A 16,964-nucleotide genomic window follows, 5' to 3' on the forward strand; every position below is an offset into this window, starting at 1 on the left:
CCCTCACCTTCCCCTATCTAACCCATCCGCCCGGCCCTGTCTAAACCCCCCCCCCCTTACCTTTGTCGGGGGATTTACGCCTCCCGGAGGGAGACGTAAATCCCCGCACGCCAGCGGGCCGCTTGCGCGCCGGGACGCAACCTGGGGGCGGGTACGGAGGGTGCGGCCACGCCCCGGGCCGTAACCACGCCCCCGGGCCCGCCCCCAAAACACCGCGCCGACCGGGCCCGCCCCCGACACGCCCCCCTCGCCAAACCCCGGGACTTACACGAGTCCCGGGGCTCTGCGCGCGCCGGTAGGCCTATGTAAAATAGGCGGACCGGCGAGCAGGGCTCTTAAAATCCGCCCCTTAGTGAATTTCTGCAGTGTGATTGGTTGTTTAATTGTTCGTGCTTTGCCCATGCTTATGCTTTATCCTATTTTCTTCTGATGGATCCTACTTACAGTTTTTTAAGGAACATCTTTTTGCTAAAATAGCCTTTTTCACCTCACGTTTTAGCCATGCATCTGGACTGCATGTCTAAGATGGTATTATTTAACAATGTCCACGCCAGTTGCACACTCTTAACCTTTGTAGCTGCACTTTTTTTTTTTTTTTTAAACTATTTTTCTCATTTTATCAAAGTTTCCCTTTTGAAAGTTTAGTGCTAGAGCTGTGGATTTACTTACTGTTCTCCTTTCAGTCATTAGTTCAAATTTGATCATATTATGATCACTATTGCCAAACGGCCCCCACCACTGTTACCTCTCTCACCAAATCCTGCGCTCCACTGAGAATTAGATCTAAAATTGCTGCCTCTCTCATTGGTTCCTGAACCAATTCCTCCATACATATTCATTGAGGATATCCTCAAAGAATATGTATGAGATAGATATGCATGCACTACCTTCATTGTTGGCAGATGTAGCTTATGAATATTTATTATAGATATTCTGAAAACCAGACTTGTTTGTGGTTTCTAAAGACTAGTGTGGGACACCCCTAATCTATAGATTTGTTATTGTAGGTATGAGGAAAAGAAGTCAATATTTGGGGGGCTTTATGCACACTTTTACTGTTTCCTTAGTACTTCACATATTCTCCTTTTCCTTTCAGAGGATTACATTATTTTTAGGTGTCTTTTTCCAAATAAAAAAGTAGCTAAAAGTGTCTCAAGCTCCTGTTGCCAGGAAGAGCTTGAATAATTGCTCTCTTTCTTCCTGGCCTTCCTGCTGCTTGAAATTAAAGGAATTTGTAATACTTCCTGTGTAGCAAGAGGAATAAGTCCAAGAATCAAAAATTGAAATGGAATTTGGAAGGCCAACACCACCAGCTATTGGATGGCCTTCGCGTTCTTCTTTGGTGCTTAGAAGTCTTAGTCTAATCCTTTTGTTTCTTTACAAGGCTTTGTAAGGCTGAGACAGCTACCAAAGCCTTTTTGGTTAACTGAGTTAAAGAAGTAATTGCTTCAGCTAGTTAACTGAAAAGCCGTCAACCTCCAAAAATCCTTTGGGCACATTCAACAAGAACAAAGAATCTGATTTGATGGAGTCTACCACACTTACCTGGAGGATATTTTCAAGGCAGTTACCTGGTTTTCTTTGTACATATATGTGCTATGGGGAACACAGCCTTGAGGCTGCTGTTCTCAGGTTGTCCCTAACTTCTTCTCTACCAGATTAAGGATAATTTTTAACTAACCTGATAATTTCTTTTCCTTGAATCCTGCTACACAAGCCCAGGGACCCTCCCTGTTTTGTTTTTTTTCTGGTAGGAAGATTCTTTTAGGTGTTCCATGTTATTTTTTGTCAGTTTTTTATCCTCTCATGGCTTTGACATAATAATACTGGCTTTTGCTGGAGCTGCACCATGGCAACTACCAAAACTGAAGTCACAGGAAAAGGTGTGTCCTCTTTCTGCATCTGCTAATATTAGAAAGCTCTTCAGAAATAAGCTGAACATTTTACTAGTAGTTCTGTAACATTAATATGTACAATGTTTACTAATAAAGTAGTTCAGAAGCACTATTAGGGAGCATTTTATTTGAGGAGTTTCTATGGAAGATGCAACTTCATTTCTAATTTGGTCTGAAAAATAAAGATTACTTCTGTATTTCTGCCCTGAGCATGGACTATACAGTTGTTTCAGCCTCAAGATTTCCATTATGCTGTCACTTTTAAAATGAATTGATTAAATGCTTCATGTCTTTCTTTTGTAGGACTTTGAAAACCTGGTTAATAGCTCTGGAGAAAATGGGATTGTGGTCTTCTCCTTGGGCTCAATAGTCTCTGAGATCCCACTCAAGAAAGCCATGGACATTGCCAGTGTACTGGGAAGTATACCACAGACGGTAGGAAAAATGCTTTCCCATTTCCTCCACACAGTTATTTAATGGAACAACAAAAAACAGAAGTGTAATATGCATTGTGCATACTACCATCAAATAAGCAGAAGCTAACTTGTCTGATATTGCTTATAAAATTGGAGTGATTCAGGCTAGCAAAAAGGCATATTAGTAGGTCTCAGCATTGGAATAGCATGGGATGCTGCAAGTCAGGATGCAGGTACATTGACACAACTGTGTGCAAGTCTTGGGAAGAGAACAGCATGTGAAACTATATGTGAAGTTCATTGGCAGAGCTGTGGGGGGAAGCCTCAGTACTGGAACAATAGGGGGTGCTGCATGTCAGGTTTAATAGCAAAATAATAGGTTTAACTTGGTCCTCAGGCAATACATATAGGAACACAATCTGTGATTTTTTACTCTCTCAAGCAATAGCTGACCACTGTTGCCTTAAAGTGTTGCCACTATTTTGGAATGAGCAGTAGTTCTATAGTTAGACAACTGAAAGCAATACATATTTTGCTTGAAATAATGCTGTTTTTTATGCCCTGAAAGGTTTTATGGAGGTATACTGGACAGGCTCCACCTAACCTTGCCAAAAACACCAAGCTCATGAAATGGCTGCCACAGAATGACTTACTCGGTATGTCTATACTGTCATTATGATGTGAGAATAGGAATAAAGGCATGGACACTTGACTTGTGACAGGTTCCAGTTCTTACTTGGATCCTGTATTGATCATGATCTACCGGCAGAACTGAATGTGGGCTCTGAGCATCACTGTTTGCCTCATTATCTCCCTAATAGGTTTGTGACGTGCATTCTCTCTAACTGGTGCCTATCAATTCTTTTCAATAGCAATGAGTTGGGTGGCTTCAAAAAGTACATTGAGAAACACCAAAACATAGATAAAAGTAGGCATGGGAGTCATACCATGTTGTGCCTGGTTATTGCTTACTGCTGTGCAGCCTCATAAGAGTTCCAGTCTAATGAGAATGTGTTCATGCTAAGAAATGACAGATTATGATCTTACTGCATTGAGCCCAAATGTGGAAGGGACCTCTATACTGTGACAATATATGGATATAATGTTATTTCCTTGGCTGCCTGGTACAATTTTATGGGGGAATAAATATCTGTTCAATCATATACATAACAGAGAGTTTTATTTTTAAATTTAAAGTGAAAGAGCGGGCGCTGAACAGTCAGCGCCCGCTCTCTTAACGTGCACATGGTGCCCCAAAAGGGGGGATGCCATGCAATATTTAAATTAGGGGGTCGCGTTAAGAAGGAGGCGCTGCCTTACCACCTCCTTCCTAGCGCGATCTGCCGCAGCTGCCAGTTATGAAGACCGACGCCAGTAAACTCTGGCTCGAGTTTATCGGCAGCCGTTTTCATTACTGGCAGACGGCCGGTTATGAAAACAGACGCCGAGTTTACCGGCGTCGGTCTTCATAATTCAACGGTCTGCCAAGTTTGTTTTTTACTTTAAAAAAAGAAGTACAGAAAAGCAGTTTTTTCTGCTTTTCTGTACTTCTTTTACCTTTGCTCAGCTATTAATGCCTGCTCCAGGCAGGCGTTAATATTTGAACAATAAATGTGCGTCTGAGACGCACATTTATCTTTTTGCATTGGGAGTGAATGAGTAATAGGCTCATTCACAAGCATTTGCATGTGATGAGCGCTATCTCATTCACTCCGCATTGGAAGCACGTTAAATAGGCGCTAATCCCCCTATTGCATTAGGGGGTGGATTACGCCTATTTAGCCCGCGTCCGACTGCGGATTAACAGTGAACTCGGCTGAACGCCCTGTATTGCATCGGCCTGGTCTGACCCAGTATGGCAAATTCTTATGTTTTTATTTAAAATTCATGAATCCTGTAAATTGTTCCTTTAAATTTTGTGATATTGTAGTACTGAAGACTTTGTCTGAGGACATCAGTGACCTCTTTAGCTTATCTAGTCAATGCTTCATTATGAGAGGGTTACTTACCACCATTGTTAAAAGGAGCATCGATTAAACCACTGTTAAAAAAAAAAAAAAAAAAATCTTGATCACTCAAACTGTGGTAATTTTCATCCAATTTCTTCAAACTCATTTGTGGCAAAAGTAATTGAGGCTTCAGTACTAAAGTAGTTCCATGATTTTTTGGAAACTTATAATATTCTGGACCCGTACCAATTTGGGTTTTGCCCAAAATATAGTATGGATGTCACTGGTTTCCAGCCTTGATACTTTTCTCCGGGGATTTAATACTGGCACTGCCTATATATTGCTAGTGCTTGATGTCTCATCTACTTTTGACATTCTAGGTCATAGTGTTTTATTGTTTTGATTATGCAAAATTGGTATTACAAGGACAATTTTTGCATGGTTCTGCTCTTATCTCTCTGACCAACTGAAAAAAGACCTTTAAGACCGAATTGAAAGCTATCGTATGAAATTCTTTTTTTAAGCTCCACATGCTCCAGAGATTTAAGCCATAGCTGGATCAAAATGATTTTGCACAGTGATCGTAACAAGCTTTAACTACTATAATGCAATATATTTAGGTCTTCCCACATATATGTTGCAATGCTGCTTCAAGCAGGCTCTTACCTGGCAGCACAACCCAGAGGCTGCTGCTGCCAACGCTGACCGCTGCCTTCTCCCTGTGGCCTGGAGGCTGCCGCCATCACTGCTGCCTTTTGCAGCCCGAGCGCTGCCCCCATCCACTCTTCGCGGCCTGAAGACTGCTGCCGAATCAGCCACTCTTGCGGCCTGGAGGCTGCTGCCATTGTTGCTGCCGCCATCTGCAGCAGTCAGGCCGCCGCTGTTACCGCCGACGACCTTCTCACGGTCCGGAGGCAGTCGCCAATGCTCCTCTTCTGCAGCCCGGAGGCCGCCGCTGACCAGGTCCTCTTCCATGGCCTGGAGGCTGCCCCAGAGCTCCTCTTCTAGCAGCAGGAAGCTTCCATCATCTTTTTTGTTCACGGCAGAGAGCCACCAACGTCAGGGCCTTCCCTCGCGGCACGGATGCCACCGCTCCCCAAGGTCCTGCCTACTTCCTAGGCATGCAGCCATGCCTCACTTCACTATTTAAAGGGCTCACGGTGGGCAGTCCTTCCTGGCTCCTACTGATGATGTTCCTGAGGCGTTTCCTCTTCAGCCCTATAAAGAGGGCCTTCTGTCAGTCTGTCTTTGCCTTCGTATGGAGCTAGTTTGCTCCTGGATACTCTGTTCCAGCTCTTCAATCCAGGAGACCTATGTGATCCTTCCTCGCTTCTTCAAGGCACTCCCTTCTTTGTGGGCATTCCCTTGTCTTCATCTGTGGTTCCTGATCCTTCGTCTTCATCTTCGTTCCATGTCCTGGGTCTCTTGTCTGTTCCTGTGTCCTCGTCTGTCCTGTCTTCAGATGTTCTGATATTCCATGCTCCGTGTTTCAGATGTCCCTGATGTCCAGATGTCCTAGATGTCCAGACACTCTGATGTCCAGAGTGCAAGCATCCAGAAGACCCTTTTTTTTAATGTTCCAAATTCCGCTGTCCTATGTTCCAGTCCTGACCCTGATGTATCTGCTAGTTCCCAGCTCCGGGTTCAAGTCTTGCCTCGCCCGTCAGACCTCGCCTCCAGCCGACCTTCCTGGGAGTAAATCCATATCGATCCGGTGTCAGTTTCCGGTGACTGGAGTCCTCTTCTGGATTGATCCTTCTCTGAGCGCTGCCTGGATTCCTTCTTCATCCTGAGCCGCAGTCCTGTGCATGTCCCATTCTCCGCCTGGTCCATGACCAGCCTCTTCAGGTTGTGTAGGGCGTGCAGTGGGACAGGGTGGTCCGTGACCAGCCCACAAGGAGCTGTGTAGGGAGCCCTGAGGGGCAGTGCCAGCCTAAGTCTCCAAGTATCCTTGTCTCATCCAAGTATCCTCATCTCATCTTAGTTCCAAGCATCCTCGTCTCATCTGACTTCCAAGTTCCAAGAGTCCTCGTCTTATCCAAGTTCCAAGTATCCTCGTCTTGTTCAAGTCTCCTCGAGTTCCTGTCTTGTTCCAAGTTCCAGTACCATCACCTGTCCTTGACCTCTGTCCATCCTGCTGCATCTGCCATTCCCATGCAGCAGGTCTGAAAGGGCTATCAAGTGACTGGAGGGCTACCCCAGAGACCAGCATTGCGTTGCTGGGTCTCTCCTGGTGTGTTCAGGTTTGGCAGAGGTCAGGGCTCCGGTGGTCAGCCTGTCTGCCCATGCTTGGGCACGTCTTGCCTGCCTCTGCGCTTCCACGGAGTTCCTCTGCAGTCGCGCCATGGTCCAAGGGCACACAATCTCCCTGGAATCAGGACCGCTCCCTAGCACTCCCACAACAGATTGCGAAGGCCATGTGTCTGGTGAGTGTGTTCCTGTGATGGGCCCACATCTTGTTCTAGAGTTCCTGATTCAAGAATTTTTGTTTCTGAATTTTTGTGTCCTGAACCTTCTGAGTATCCTTCGACCTGCTGGAGGTGCCAGCTTTGTTGAAAATTTTTTTTTTTTTTACCATCTGCAGGAGGCACTAGCATCTGCTCGTCACCAAGAACTTTTCCCTGGGAAGCTTCCTTATGGCCTGGGTATATTTTTGTTTACTACTGCTTCCACTTCGACAAGATGTATACCTTTTTCCCCAGGTATATTTTTTCTCACGACCTGCAGGGGGGCGCTTGCACCCGTGCTCACTAGCCTCTTCTAAGCTGCCAAGTTCCTGGTTCTTCTTGTATCCATCTCATCAAGATTTTGTATTTTCCCTGGGTACATTTTTTCACAACCAGCAGGAGGCGCCTGCACCCAGGAGTGATCTTCGTACCTCGAAATCTTGTGTCTTTTCCATCAGCTCCGCTGTCTTCCTAGAGTATCAACTCTTCATGGTTCCCAAGCGGGAAACTACGTTCCTACGATCAATCAGTGTCTTCACTTGTAGGAGTAATTACTCTGCTTGGTTCCCAGATCAACAGCCTGTTTAGGCCTTTTGTTCTAGATGACCTGCAGGAGGCACCTGCAACCCAATTGTTTTCATCTTTGACTGGGGTCTGGAATACTTCTTTCTTTCTCCTCGAGTTGAACCAGCAAGTCAATCCTGCTTATTACACTCTGCACTTCAAGATCCAACCAATTTCCACGTCTCAGCCTGGCTTACCATCTAGTATTTCAAGTCCAACGACATCTCCTTGGGTCCTTACACCTCCAACATTCCTGAATGCAACGTTGAACCTCACCTACTGGCGACAGTTGTGACCTCTTTGCCAGTTGCCTTCGGGTTCATCGAAAGTCTCTTCAGCCTTCCAAGTTGTCTGCTTAAGCGAGTCTCTCAGAGTACATCTAGTCCTGGAATTGTTCTCAGTATGACTCAGATGGAATTCCATTCCATCTGCCATCCTGCTAGCCCTATTCTACTGGGCCATCCTGTCAAGTCCCTAGCTTACTAATGACACTTGACAACATTTCCATCAGTCAAGAAAATCTTTAGTGCTAACTTAACTGAGAGACTTTGACTTCCACTCTCACCTAAGGGCTTGCCCCTTTAAGGAAACTCAAGGAGATCTATGCCGGCAAGAATCCCTGTCCTGCTCCAGGTATCATCTCCTCCACCTCTAGCATGAGAGAGCCAAACCTATAGCTATTACGATATGAAAACAAACATCTGTTAACAGGGCTCCATCTAGTATTTACTACTGTACGGAATTCCACTTCATCACCACCAGGAAGTGGCCACCTTACATTATCTGCCACCCTTGGAATAAGAACATACCATACTGAATCAGACCAAGGGTCCATCAAGCCCAGCATCCTTTTTCCAACAGTGGCCAATCCAGGCCATAAGAACCTGGCAAGTACCCAAAAACTAAGTCTATTCCATGTTACCGTTGCTAGTAATAGCAGTGGCTATTTTCTAGGTAATGGACTTCTCCTCCAAGAACTTACCCAATCCTTTTTTAAACACAGCTATACTAATTGCACTAACCACATCCTCTGGCAACAAATTCCAGAGTTTAATTGTGCGTTGAGTGAAAAAGAATTTTCTTCGATTATAGTTTTAAATGTGCCACACGCAAACTTCATGGAGTGCCCCCTAGTCTTTCTAATATCCGAAAGAGTAAATAACAGATTCACATCTACCCGTTCTAGACCTCTCATGATTTTAAACACCTCTATCATATCCCCCCCTCAGCCATCTCTTCTCCAAGCTGAAAAGTCCTAACCTCTTTAGTCTTTCCTCATAGGGGAGCTGATCCATTCCCCTTATCATTTTGGTAGCCCTTCTCTGTACCTTCTCCATCGCAATTATATCTTTTTTGAGATTCGGCGACCAGAATTGTACACAGTATTCAAGGTGCAGTCTCAGCATGGAGCGATACAGAGGCATTATGACATTTTCTGTTTTATTCACCATTCCCTTTCTAACAATTTCCAACATTCTGTTTGCTTTTTTAACTGCCGCAGCACACTGAACTGATGATTTCAATATGTTATCCACTATGACGCCTAGATCTCTTTCTTGGGTTGTAGCACCTAATATGGAACCTAACATTGTGTAACTATAGCATGGGTTATTTTTCCCTATATACATCACCTTGCACTTATCCATATTAAATTTCATCTGCCACTTTGATGCCCAATTTCCCAGTCTCACAAGGTCTTCCTGCAATTTATCACAATCTGCTTGTGATTTAACTACTTTGAACAATTTTGTATCATCTGCAAATTTGATCTCACTAGTCATATTTCTTTCCAGATCATTTATAAATATATTGAAAAGTAAGGGTCCCAATACAGATCCCTGAGGCACTCCACTGCGAAAATTGTCCATTTAATCCTACTCTGTTTCCAGTCTTTTAGCCAGTTTGTAATCCACAAAAGGACATCGCCACCTATCCCATGACTTTTTACTTTTCCTAGAAGCCTCTCATGAGGAACTTTGTCAAATGCCTTCTGAAAATCCAAGTACACTACATCTACCGGTTCACCTTTATCCACATGTTTATTAACTCCTTCAAAAAAGTGAAGCAGATTTGTGAGGCAAGACTTGCCTTGGGTAAAGCCATGCTTCCTTTGTTGCATTAAACCTTGTCTTTCTATATGTTCTAAGATTTTGATGTTTAGAACACTTTCCACTATTTTTCCTGGCACTGAGTCAGGCTAACTGGTCTGTAGTTTCCCGGATAGCCCCTGGAGCCCTTTTTAAATATTGGGGTTACATTATCTATCCTCCAGTCTTCAGATACAATGAATGATTTTAATGATAGGTTACAAATTTTTACTAATAGAGCTGAAATTTCATTTTTTAGTTTTTTCAGAACTCTGGGGTGTATACCATCCGGTCCAGGTGATTTACTACTCTTCAGTTTGTCAATCAGGTCTACCACATCTTCTAGGTTCACCATGATTTGGTTCAGTCCATCTGAATCATTACCCATGAAAATCTTCTCCAGTACGGGTACCTCTCCAACATCCTCTTCAGTAAACACCGAAGCAAAGAAATTATTTAATCTTTCCGCGATGGCTTTATCTTCTCTAAGTGCCCCTTTAACTCCTCGATCATCTAACGGTCCAACTGACTCCCTCACAGGCTTTCTGCTTCAGATATATTTTTAAAAGTTTTTACTGTGAGTTTTTGCCTCTATGGCCAACTTCTTTTCAAATTCTCTTTTAGCCTGTCTTATCAATGTCTTACATTTAATTTGCCAACGTTTATGCATTATCCTATTTTCTTCTGTTGGATCCTTCTTCCAATTTTTGAATGAAGATCTTTTGGCTAAAATAGCTTTTCACCTCCCCTTTTAACCATGCCAGTAATCGTTTTATCTTCTTTCCACTTTTCTTAATGTGTGGAATACATCTGGATTGTGCTTCTAGGATGGTATTTTTCAACAATGACCACGCCTCTTGCACACTTTTTACTTTTGTAGCTGCTCCTTTCAGTTTTTTTCTAACAATTTTTCTCATTTTATCAAAGTTTCCCTTTTGAAAGTTTAGCACGAGAGCCTTGGATTTGCTTACTGTCCCCCTTCCAGTCATTAAATCAAATTTGATCATATTATGATCACTATTGCCAAACAGCCCCACCACCGTTACCTCTCCTACCAAACCCTGTTCTCCACTGAGAATTAGATCTAAAATTGCTCCCTCTCTCGTCGGTTCCTGAACCAATTGCTCCATAAAGCTATCATTTATTCCATCTAGGAACTTTATCTCTCTAGCATGTCCCGATGATACATTTACCCAGTCAACATTGGGGTAATTGAAGTCTTTCATTATTACTGCACTACCAATTTGGTTAGCTTCCCTAATTTCTCTTAGCATTTCACTGTCAGTCTCACCATTTTGGCTACCTTAAGAGAGTCATAGTTACTCCCGCCGTTTACCCGCTCTTCATTGAATTTCTTCACTTCGTCTCACCATCTTGACCAGGTGGACAGTAGTATACTCCTATCACTATATTCTTCCGACACACATGGGATTTCTACCCATAAAGATTCAATTGTGCATTTAGTCTCATGCAGGATGTTTATTCTGTTGGACTCTATGCTTGTTCCAACAACCTATTTCCTGAAAGACTGTCTAGTCATCCAGGCATTGGAGTTCCTTAGATCTGGCTCTTGAGTCATCGGCTAGTGTCTAATATTGTTTGTTCATCTAGGCTCAAAACACGGATTTGGATATTGTTGAAGTGTTTTCCATCTTTTAGCATTCCTGAGGCTATTCCTTAACACATTCAAGTCTGCTATCTGGACCCCTTGACTTGGCTTGTTCCATCATTGAATTACTAGGGTACTAGCCATCTTTAAATCCTTTGATTGGACTTCTCCTCTGTACTCCGATACCTTAGTATCCAACTACAGGTTTAGTCTTGGAGGACTCAGAAAGTGAATCTTCGACAATTACCCTGCCTTCCAAGACGCTACGGAAGTCTCAAGCTTTTACCACCTTTCTTCATAAAGTACCTGAGATGCAGTCTTGCTGTCCTGCAACCTTGTACAAAGTCCATCTGCGCCTTCAGAAGTCTGTGTACGTCTTGTTTGAATCTCAGATCTCCTCCGCTTCATGTTTTCTGCCTTGAATTCTTCATCGCCTCAGTCCACCACCAAGAAGTACCAGCTTCAGTTCTTTGACCCCTCTCAGTTGCAGAAAAAGACCTGGTGAGGAGGTCTTCTGAGGAGGGGATGCTGTTGCGATGCCGCTTATGGCCATCCCTGATGTAGTTTGTTTTTTTTTGTCTTTCATATATGTGATTTTATTTGTATCTTTTTTTTAAAAACTCTTTATTCAAGAGACATAAAACCAGCAATACAACACGTACAACACGTATGCATGAGAGCAATTGAGTTAAAAAAAAACAAAGAATATATAGAGATCAACAAATATATGCCCAAAAGACATCTTAACAAGATTTTATATTCCACCCCAGAATCCAACAATACACACATTATTCATCTAAGACATGCACCCACCAGTGTTTCCATACCCACTCACACCCATACATTTAATTGCTCAGTTCAAACACACCAGCAAAATCAACTATCAAAATAACTATGATTGGGGGGGGGGGGGGGGAGGGGGGTCATGTGATGTGCTGAAGCGAGTAAACATTTCTGTCTGGTGGTCAGTAGCACCTGATGCTAAATCCTTTATCATCCTTTTTACACTCAAATGATGTCTCAGGATATGTCCTCAAAGTCTTGCCTGCTATGTGGGTTGAGAAGTCTAGCACAGTGTAGAAATCTAGATCGAAGCTGACATAGTAAAAGAACTAGGCCTCAGACGATAATTGGTATGCTTTTGCGACACCAGCGGATATCCTGGGGCAGCTTCAAACCCTTAGTTCTACTATTAACCATGAACTGGCAGTGGTGGCAGAGAAGGTGGCCGAATTAGTGGCCTTCATACAGGACAACTCCTCTCAGACTGAGGCTATAGAAATGTGTGTCAAGGTCCTCGATGTCTCCCTGACAGAAGCCAGAAGAAAAGTTGCACTTGCGATCAATAATGAAGCAGCATTTATAAATATGATGTTGGCGTTTCACATGAATATTTTTCGTTTGGAGATTTAAGTGAATTCTTTCCTTATTGATTAGGTGATAAGGTTTAAGTACCTAAGACAAGTCTTTAAAAGAAAAAAGTTTTTCAAAAAAATTGGTAAAACCTAGAGATAAGGTGAAGATCACATTTTTTAACAAAAATGAATTAAATAAAATATTGAACAAAATTTCAAAAAATAGTATAAAATAAAGTGAGTGGGAGGGAGGTAAGTTAATGATTAAATCGTGACATGAGAGGAAAGGCCGTGGAGGCATGCATCTAAATATATGAAACTTACCACATCCCACTTCAAATTATTTTTTAATTATTTGCAAATCACGTTGTTAGTTCACAAGAACAAAAAATAAGGTGAGATTATTACAATTTTTGGGATATACAGATTGAATAAATTTTGGTCTCATCTTTAGCAGAGATTGATAGGATCTTTAGTATTCTGTGGCATACAGCCTCATTATAGAAAACAGAGCACAGCAAGACAATCTTTACTACTTTGGGTGGGCATACATTAAAGCTCCACCTGTCTTGTCCAAACAGCAAAAGCAACTTTTCAGAAGGCCAAAGGTGTGTTCTATGAAGCAGCGGGTAGCACTTAAGGCCTCGTTGTATCTCGTCTCTGCCAGCATGTTTGGCATGTGTATGGGGGTGAGAAGCCAGGGCCTGCAATCATACCTAGTCTTCTGTAGCAATAACAGAAGGCATGAATGTTTGCATTTTTACTGACAGATGTGACCGGCTAACCTCAAATCCAGTAAGACTGTATAAGGTAGCCTGTACCTTTGCTGAGCTGTGAAACCTGATTAACATTGCTTGAGCACATTTAACAATTGTTGTTGGCTGCTAGATGTGCAGGCAAGCTGTAGGCAAAAGGAGCTGATCTGTTCATTACCTCAGCATCTGATGTAACAATTGGAAGTATTGCATGAAAGGTCCTCGCAACCCAGCAAAGGATACTGGTGTGTAGCTGCCTCCCAACCTTAAAGACATACGTAAGAGGAGAAAAACCTGTGCTACAGCACTCTGCCGGTGATTTTCCATTGCTGCACTCCAGTCTGTCCTGCATTGAAACCCATTAGTGAGCCCACACACAGGGAATATAGCAGACCTGCAACATGCACTGTAGATTGCTCATAGTACAGGTGTGTGATACTGTACAGAAAGTGTAGGTGACAATGTTCCTGATGTCTCAGTAACGGTCCACACATGAAGGTGCTGGGTCGGCAGCGTGCGCAGTGCACGGTTCGGATGCACATGACACATTGTAACAGCTCCCAAGGGGAAGATAGGAACGGGGCCTTTTAGGTAATATGTGCTATGTATATAGTGGATTCTGACTTTAGGTCCTATGCCTTGTTTGCCTGCACTAATTTGGCAAGCCTCTGAAACATGGATGGAAAAAGACATGCCCTTGGCCAATGACCTGCATATAGAACCGCAGAAGCCAGATATTATGCCATTGATCGTGTCCTCCCCTAAAGCCCTCCCCACTCCATTTGGGTGGCATTAGCCACATACCCATAAGCATTGATGGAAATGAGAAAGAAAAGGGTGTTTTTCCTATGAGCCAAACATCACCATACAGGCCAGCCTCAAAATTGTCAAAGAGGCCCGATTGCCTAAGTATAAAGAAATCGTGCATAGCTCCAGGGTACCTGGCCACCATGTCCAGGATGTGCATTCGAGCATCACAGACCACTTGTACGTTGATGGAGTAGAAGAGCTTTCTGTTGCGGTAAGTCTCCTCCCTCTGTTGGGGTGGAACGATGGACATGTGAGTCGATAGCTCCGATGATATTGGGAAAGCGTGCTAAGGCATAGAAACCTCTCTTCAAGTCCTGCCTGTCATGAGGACATTTTATGTATCAATTAATGCGGTCAGTTATAGCTGCAATGACTTGATCGCAACAGCGTGAGAATGTGGTTTGGGACATTCTCCCCCACCACCCCTACTGTGGTTTGAAAGGAGCAGCTTGCCATGAAATGGAGGGCAGCCAATGGTTTGATGAGGCCAGGGTCAGCACGGGACCTTGCCGTGACTGGATCCAGATCCCCTCTGATGTCTTCAATTAATTCCAGGATTGCCCGAGAGCTGAGACGAGACCTGCTAACCATAAAGTCCTTAGGCATGCCCAGCAAGGATGTTCATGGAGGAAAGATATGGTCCCTGTATCTCCTGGCTCATGGCCGGGTGCGTGCCCATTGCTGGGCAGGGCCCTGAGCCTGTGGCAGCGGACCCTCTGCTGCGCTGCAGGAACTTTCCTCGGGCGTCTTGGAAGTGGCCTTGGGTCCTGTTCAGGTTGTTCATCTTCCACTTGTCGTCGCATGTGGCGAGGCTGGCAAGGCATGAAGAATGCACTTAAAAGTATACTTGCCACTCACCAAAAGCTGTTAGAAAGCTTGACCTGCTAAAAATAGCCAATTTTATTGGTCCAGGAATGCTTGGTAGGTGTATGTGCATTGATTGCAGTGTTTATCGTGCACAATACGCACCGCAATAATACCACAGACCGCAATACCGCCCGCGATCAGACCGTACCACCCAGAAAAAAGGTGTAGCTATTAGATACGTTACTGACCTGCGATAATGTGATATGTATTGCGCAGCGCGGTACCACCCCTACTTTACATCTACCCCACCCAACTCTTCCCACTTGATTACATTTATTTGCATATGCATTTTGCAATAGGCCATTAGTGTGACCATTACAGCATTATTGCATGCAATGACACCGTAATGTGTGTGATAACGGCCTATCATGTTTTTATGAATGACCATGTTTGCTTCATTGAAGTAATTCCATATGCAGTTCATTAGCATACATTAAAATGAAAAATATCCTAAATTAGTTCACTTTTTTACTTTCCACTTAGAACTTTTTTTTGTGCACTAAACTCATTATATGGGAAGAAATTATAGCACATAAAACGTGCTAAATCTGAAGGAAAACAGTGCACTAAAGCCTGCATACTTTATTACAATTTGCCTATGTAAGAGCATATTTCTGTGCTTATGATAATTACTTAATTGCATGTTTGGGAGAGAAAATCCTTGTCAAAGGTGGGATCAAAACTCAGGATTTGAATATCATGTGATTTTACAATTATTTAACCGTACTATGTTTGTTTTTTTTTGACTCCTAGCTCATCCTAAGACACGTGCATTCATTACTCATGCAGGATCCCATGGTATCTATGAAGGGATATGCAATGCAGTTCCCATGGTAATGCTGCCACTCTTTGGAGATCAGATGGATAACGCAAAGCGCATTGAGTCTCGTGGTGCTGGTGTGATGCTGGACATTGTACAAATGACAACTCTGGACCTGAGCAATGCCTTGAATGCTGTCATTAATGAGCCAAAGTTAGTACAACATGGGACTGTTTGAAGTGCAATATACAACTTTACACAGCAGAGTGCGGTTAGCTTTGTGAATAACCTTATTCTGGTTCTAATGAAATATACAACTTTACACAGCAGAGTGCAATTAGCTTTGTGAGTACCCTTATTCTGGCTCTAGTATAGCAATATTAAGGACAATTTTACCAGGGTAAATTGTCTATCTGAAAATTACCTTCATTCAATCTGGCTAAAAGTGTGCATGGGATTCCACAGCATGTATACTTTTAGTCAGGTTACAGGGAAGCATTCCCAGAGGTATGTATAGGGTGGATTGAAAAATAACAAGCACAGATTGGAGTTTCAAATCTACACATACATTGTTTTCTTTTGTACCCATGGGAAAGTTTTTTGAAAATTATATACAAGGTCCATGGAAGCTATGTACTTACGAGGGCTGTTTGAAAATTGCTCCAATTATCTTCTAAACATTTGAGGACATGATTTTAGAACTTGAACTGAAATCCCTAGATTAGAGATAAAGAAGGCAATTTTCAAAGTGTTACGTAGGGGTTTGTGTATGTAAAATTAGTATATACACACACAAAGGTAGCATGCATATGCTATTTTGCAAACCTTGTGAGTATGCATGTATTCACATGATTGTGCTTAACAGAAAGCACTTACTGAATGTATGTGTGTTTTAAATACATGCATAATTCTGTATTTTATGAATGAAATATGCATGAGCATCAGCAACTATGAGCAGATGCTTTTAAACCTATTTTAAGAAAGCATTTGAGAGTCCCTCATGAGAGACTCCTGAGAAAATTAAAGTCATGGGATAGAAACATGGAAACATAGAAAATTATGGCAGAAAAGAATCAAATGGTCCATCCAGTCTGCCCAGCAAGTTTACAGTAGCATCTGCTGCGCCATACAAGTCACCCCCTTACTTCGTTTCCTAAACTATCAAAGTCAGGGCCCTTGTTGGTTGCTGTCTGAGACAATTCCCTGTTATCTCTTGCTGTTGAAGCAGAGAGCAATGTTGGAGCTGCATCCAAAGTATCAGGCATGTTGGTTAAGGGCAGAAACCACCACACCAGCAAGTTAAGCCCCATGCTTGTTTTCCCAGACCGTAAAATCCAATGTCCTTTTTGGTTGCTATCTGAATCTAATTCCCCTTTTCCTCTTGCCGTACAAGCAGAGAGCAATAATGGAGTTGGACCAACAGTACGAAGGCTTATTGGTTAAAGGTAAT

The 16,964-nt window shown here is 43.0% G+C and overlaps 1 protein-coding gene across 1 annotated transcript in view; it reads left to right on the plus strand.

Annotated features, from left to right (window-relative positions):
• The window catches only part of UGT1A1 (UDP glucuronosyltransferase family 1 member A1), a 44,347-nt gene that overhangs the window by 20,407 nt on the left and 6,976 nt on the right, over positions 1-16,964 (plus strand). Inside the window, 3 exon segments of the mRNA XM_029606497.1 lie at positions 2,199-2,330; positions 2,880-2,967; positions 15,508-15,727. Coding sequence (XP_029462357.1) covers positions 2,199-2,330; positions 2,880-2,967; positions 15,508-15,727 — 440 coding nt within the window.

The sequence above is a fragment of the Rhinatrema bivittatum genome, chromosome 6 (genome assembly GCF_901001135.1).
Source record: "Rhinatrema bivittatum chromosome 6, aRhiBiv1.1, whole genome shotgun sequence".
Classification (NCBI taxonomy): domain Eukaryota; kingdom Metazoa; phylum Chordata; class Amphibia; order Gymnophiona; family Rhinatrematidae; genus Rhinatrema; species Rhinatrema bivittatum.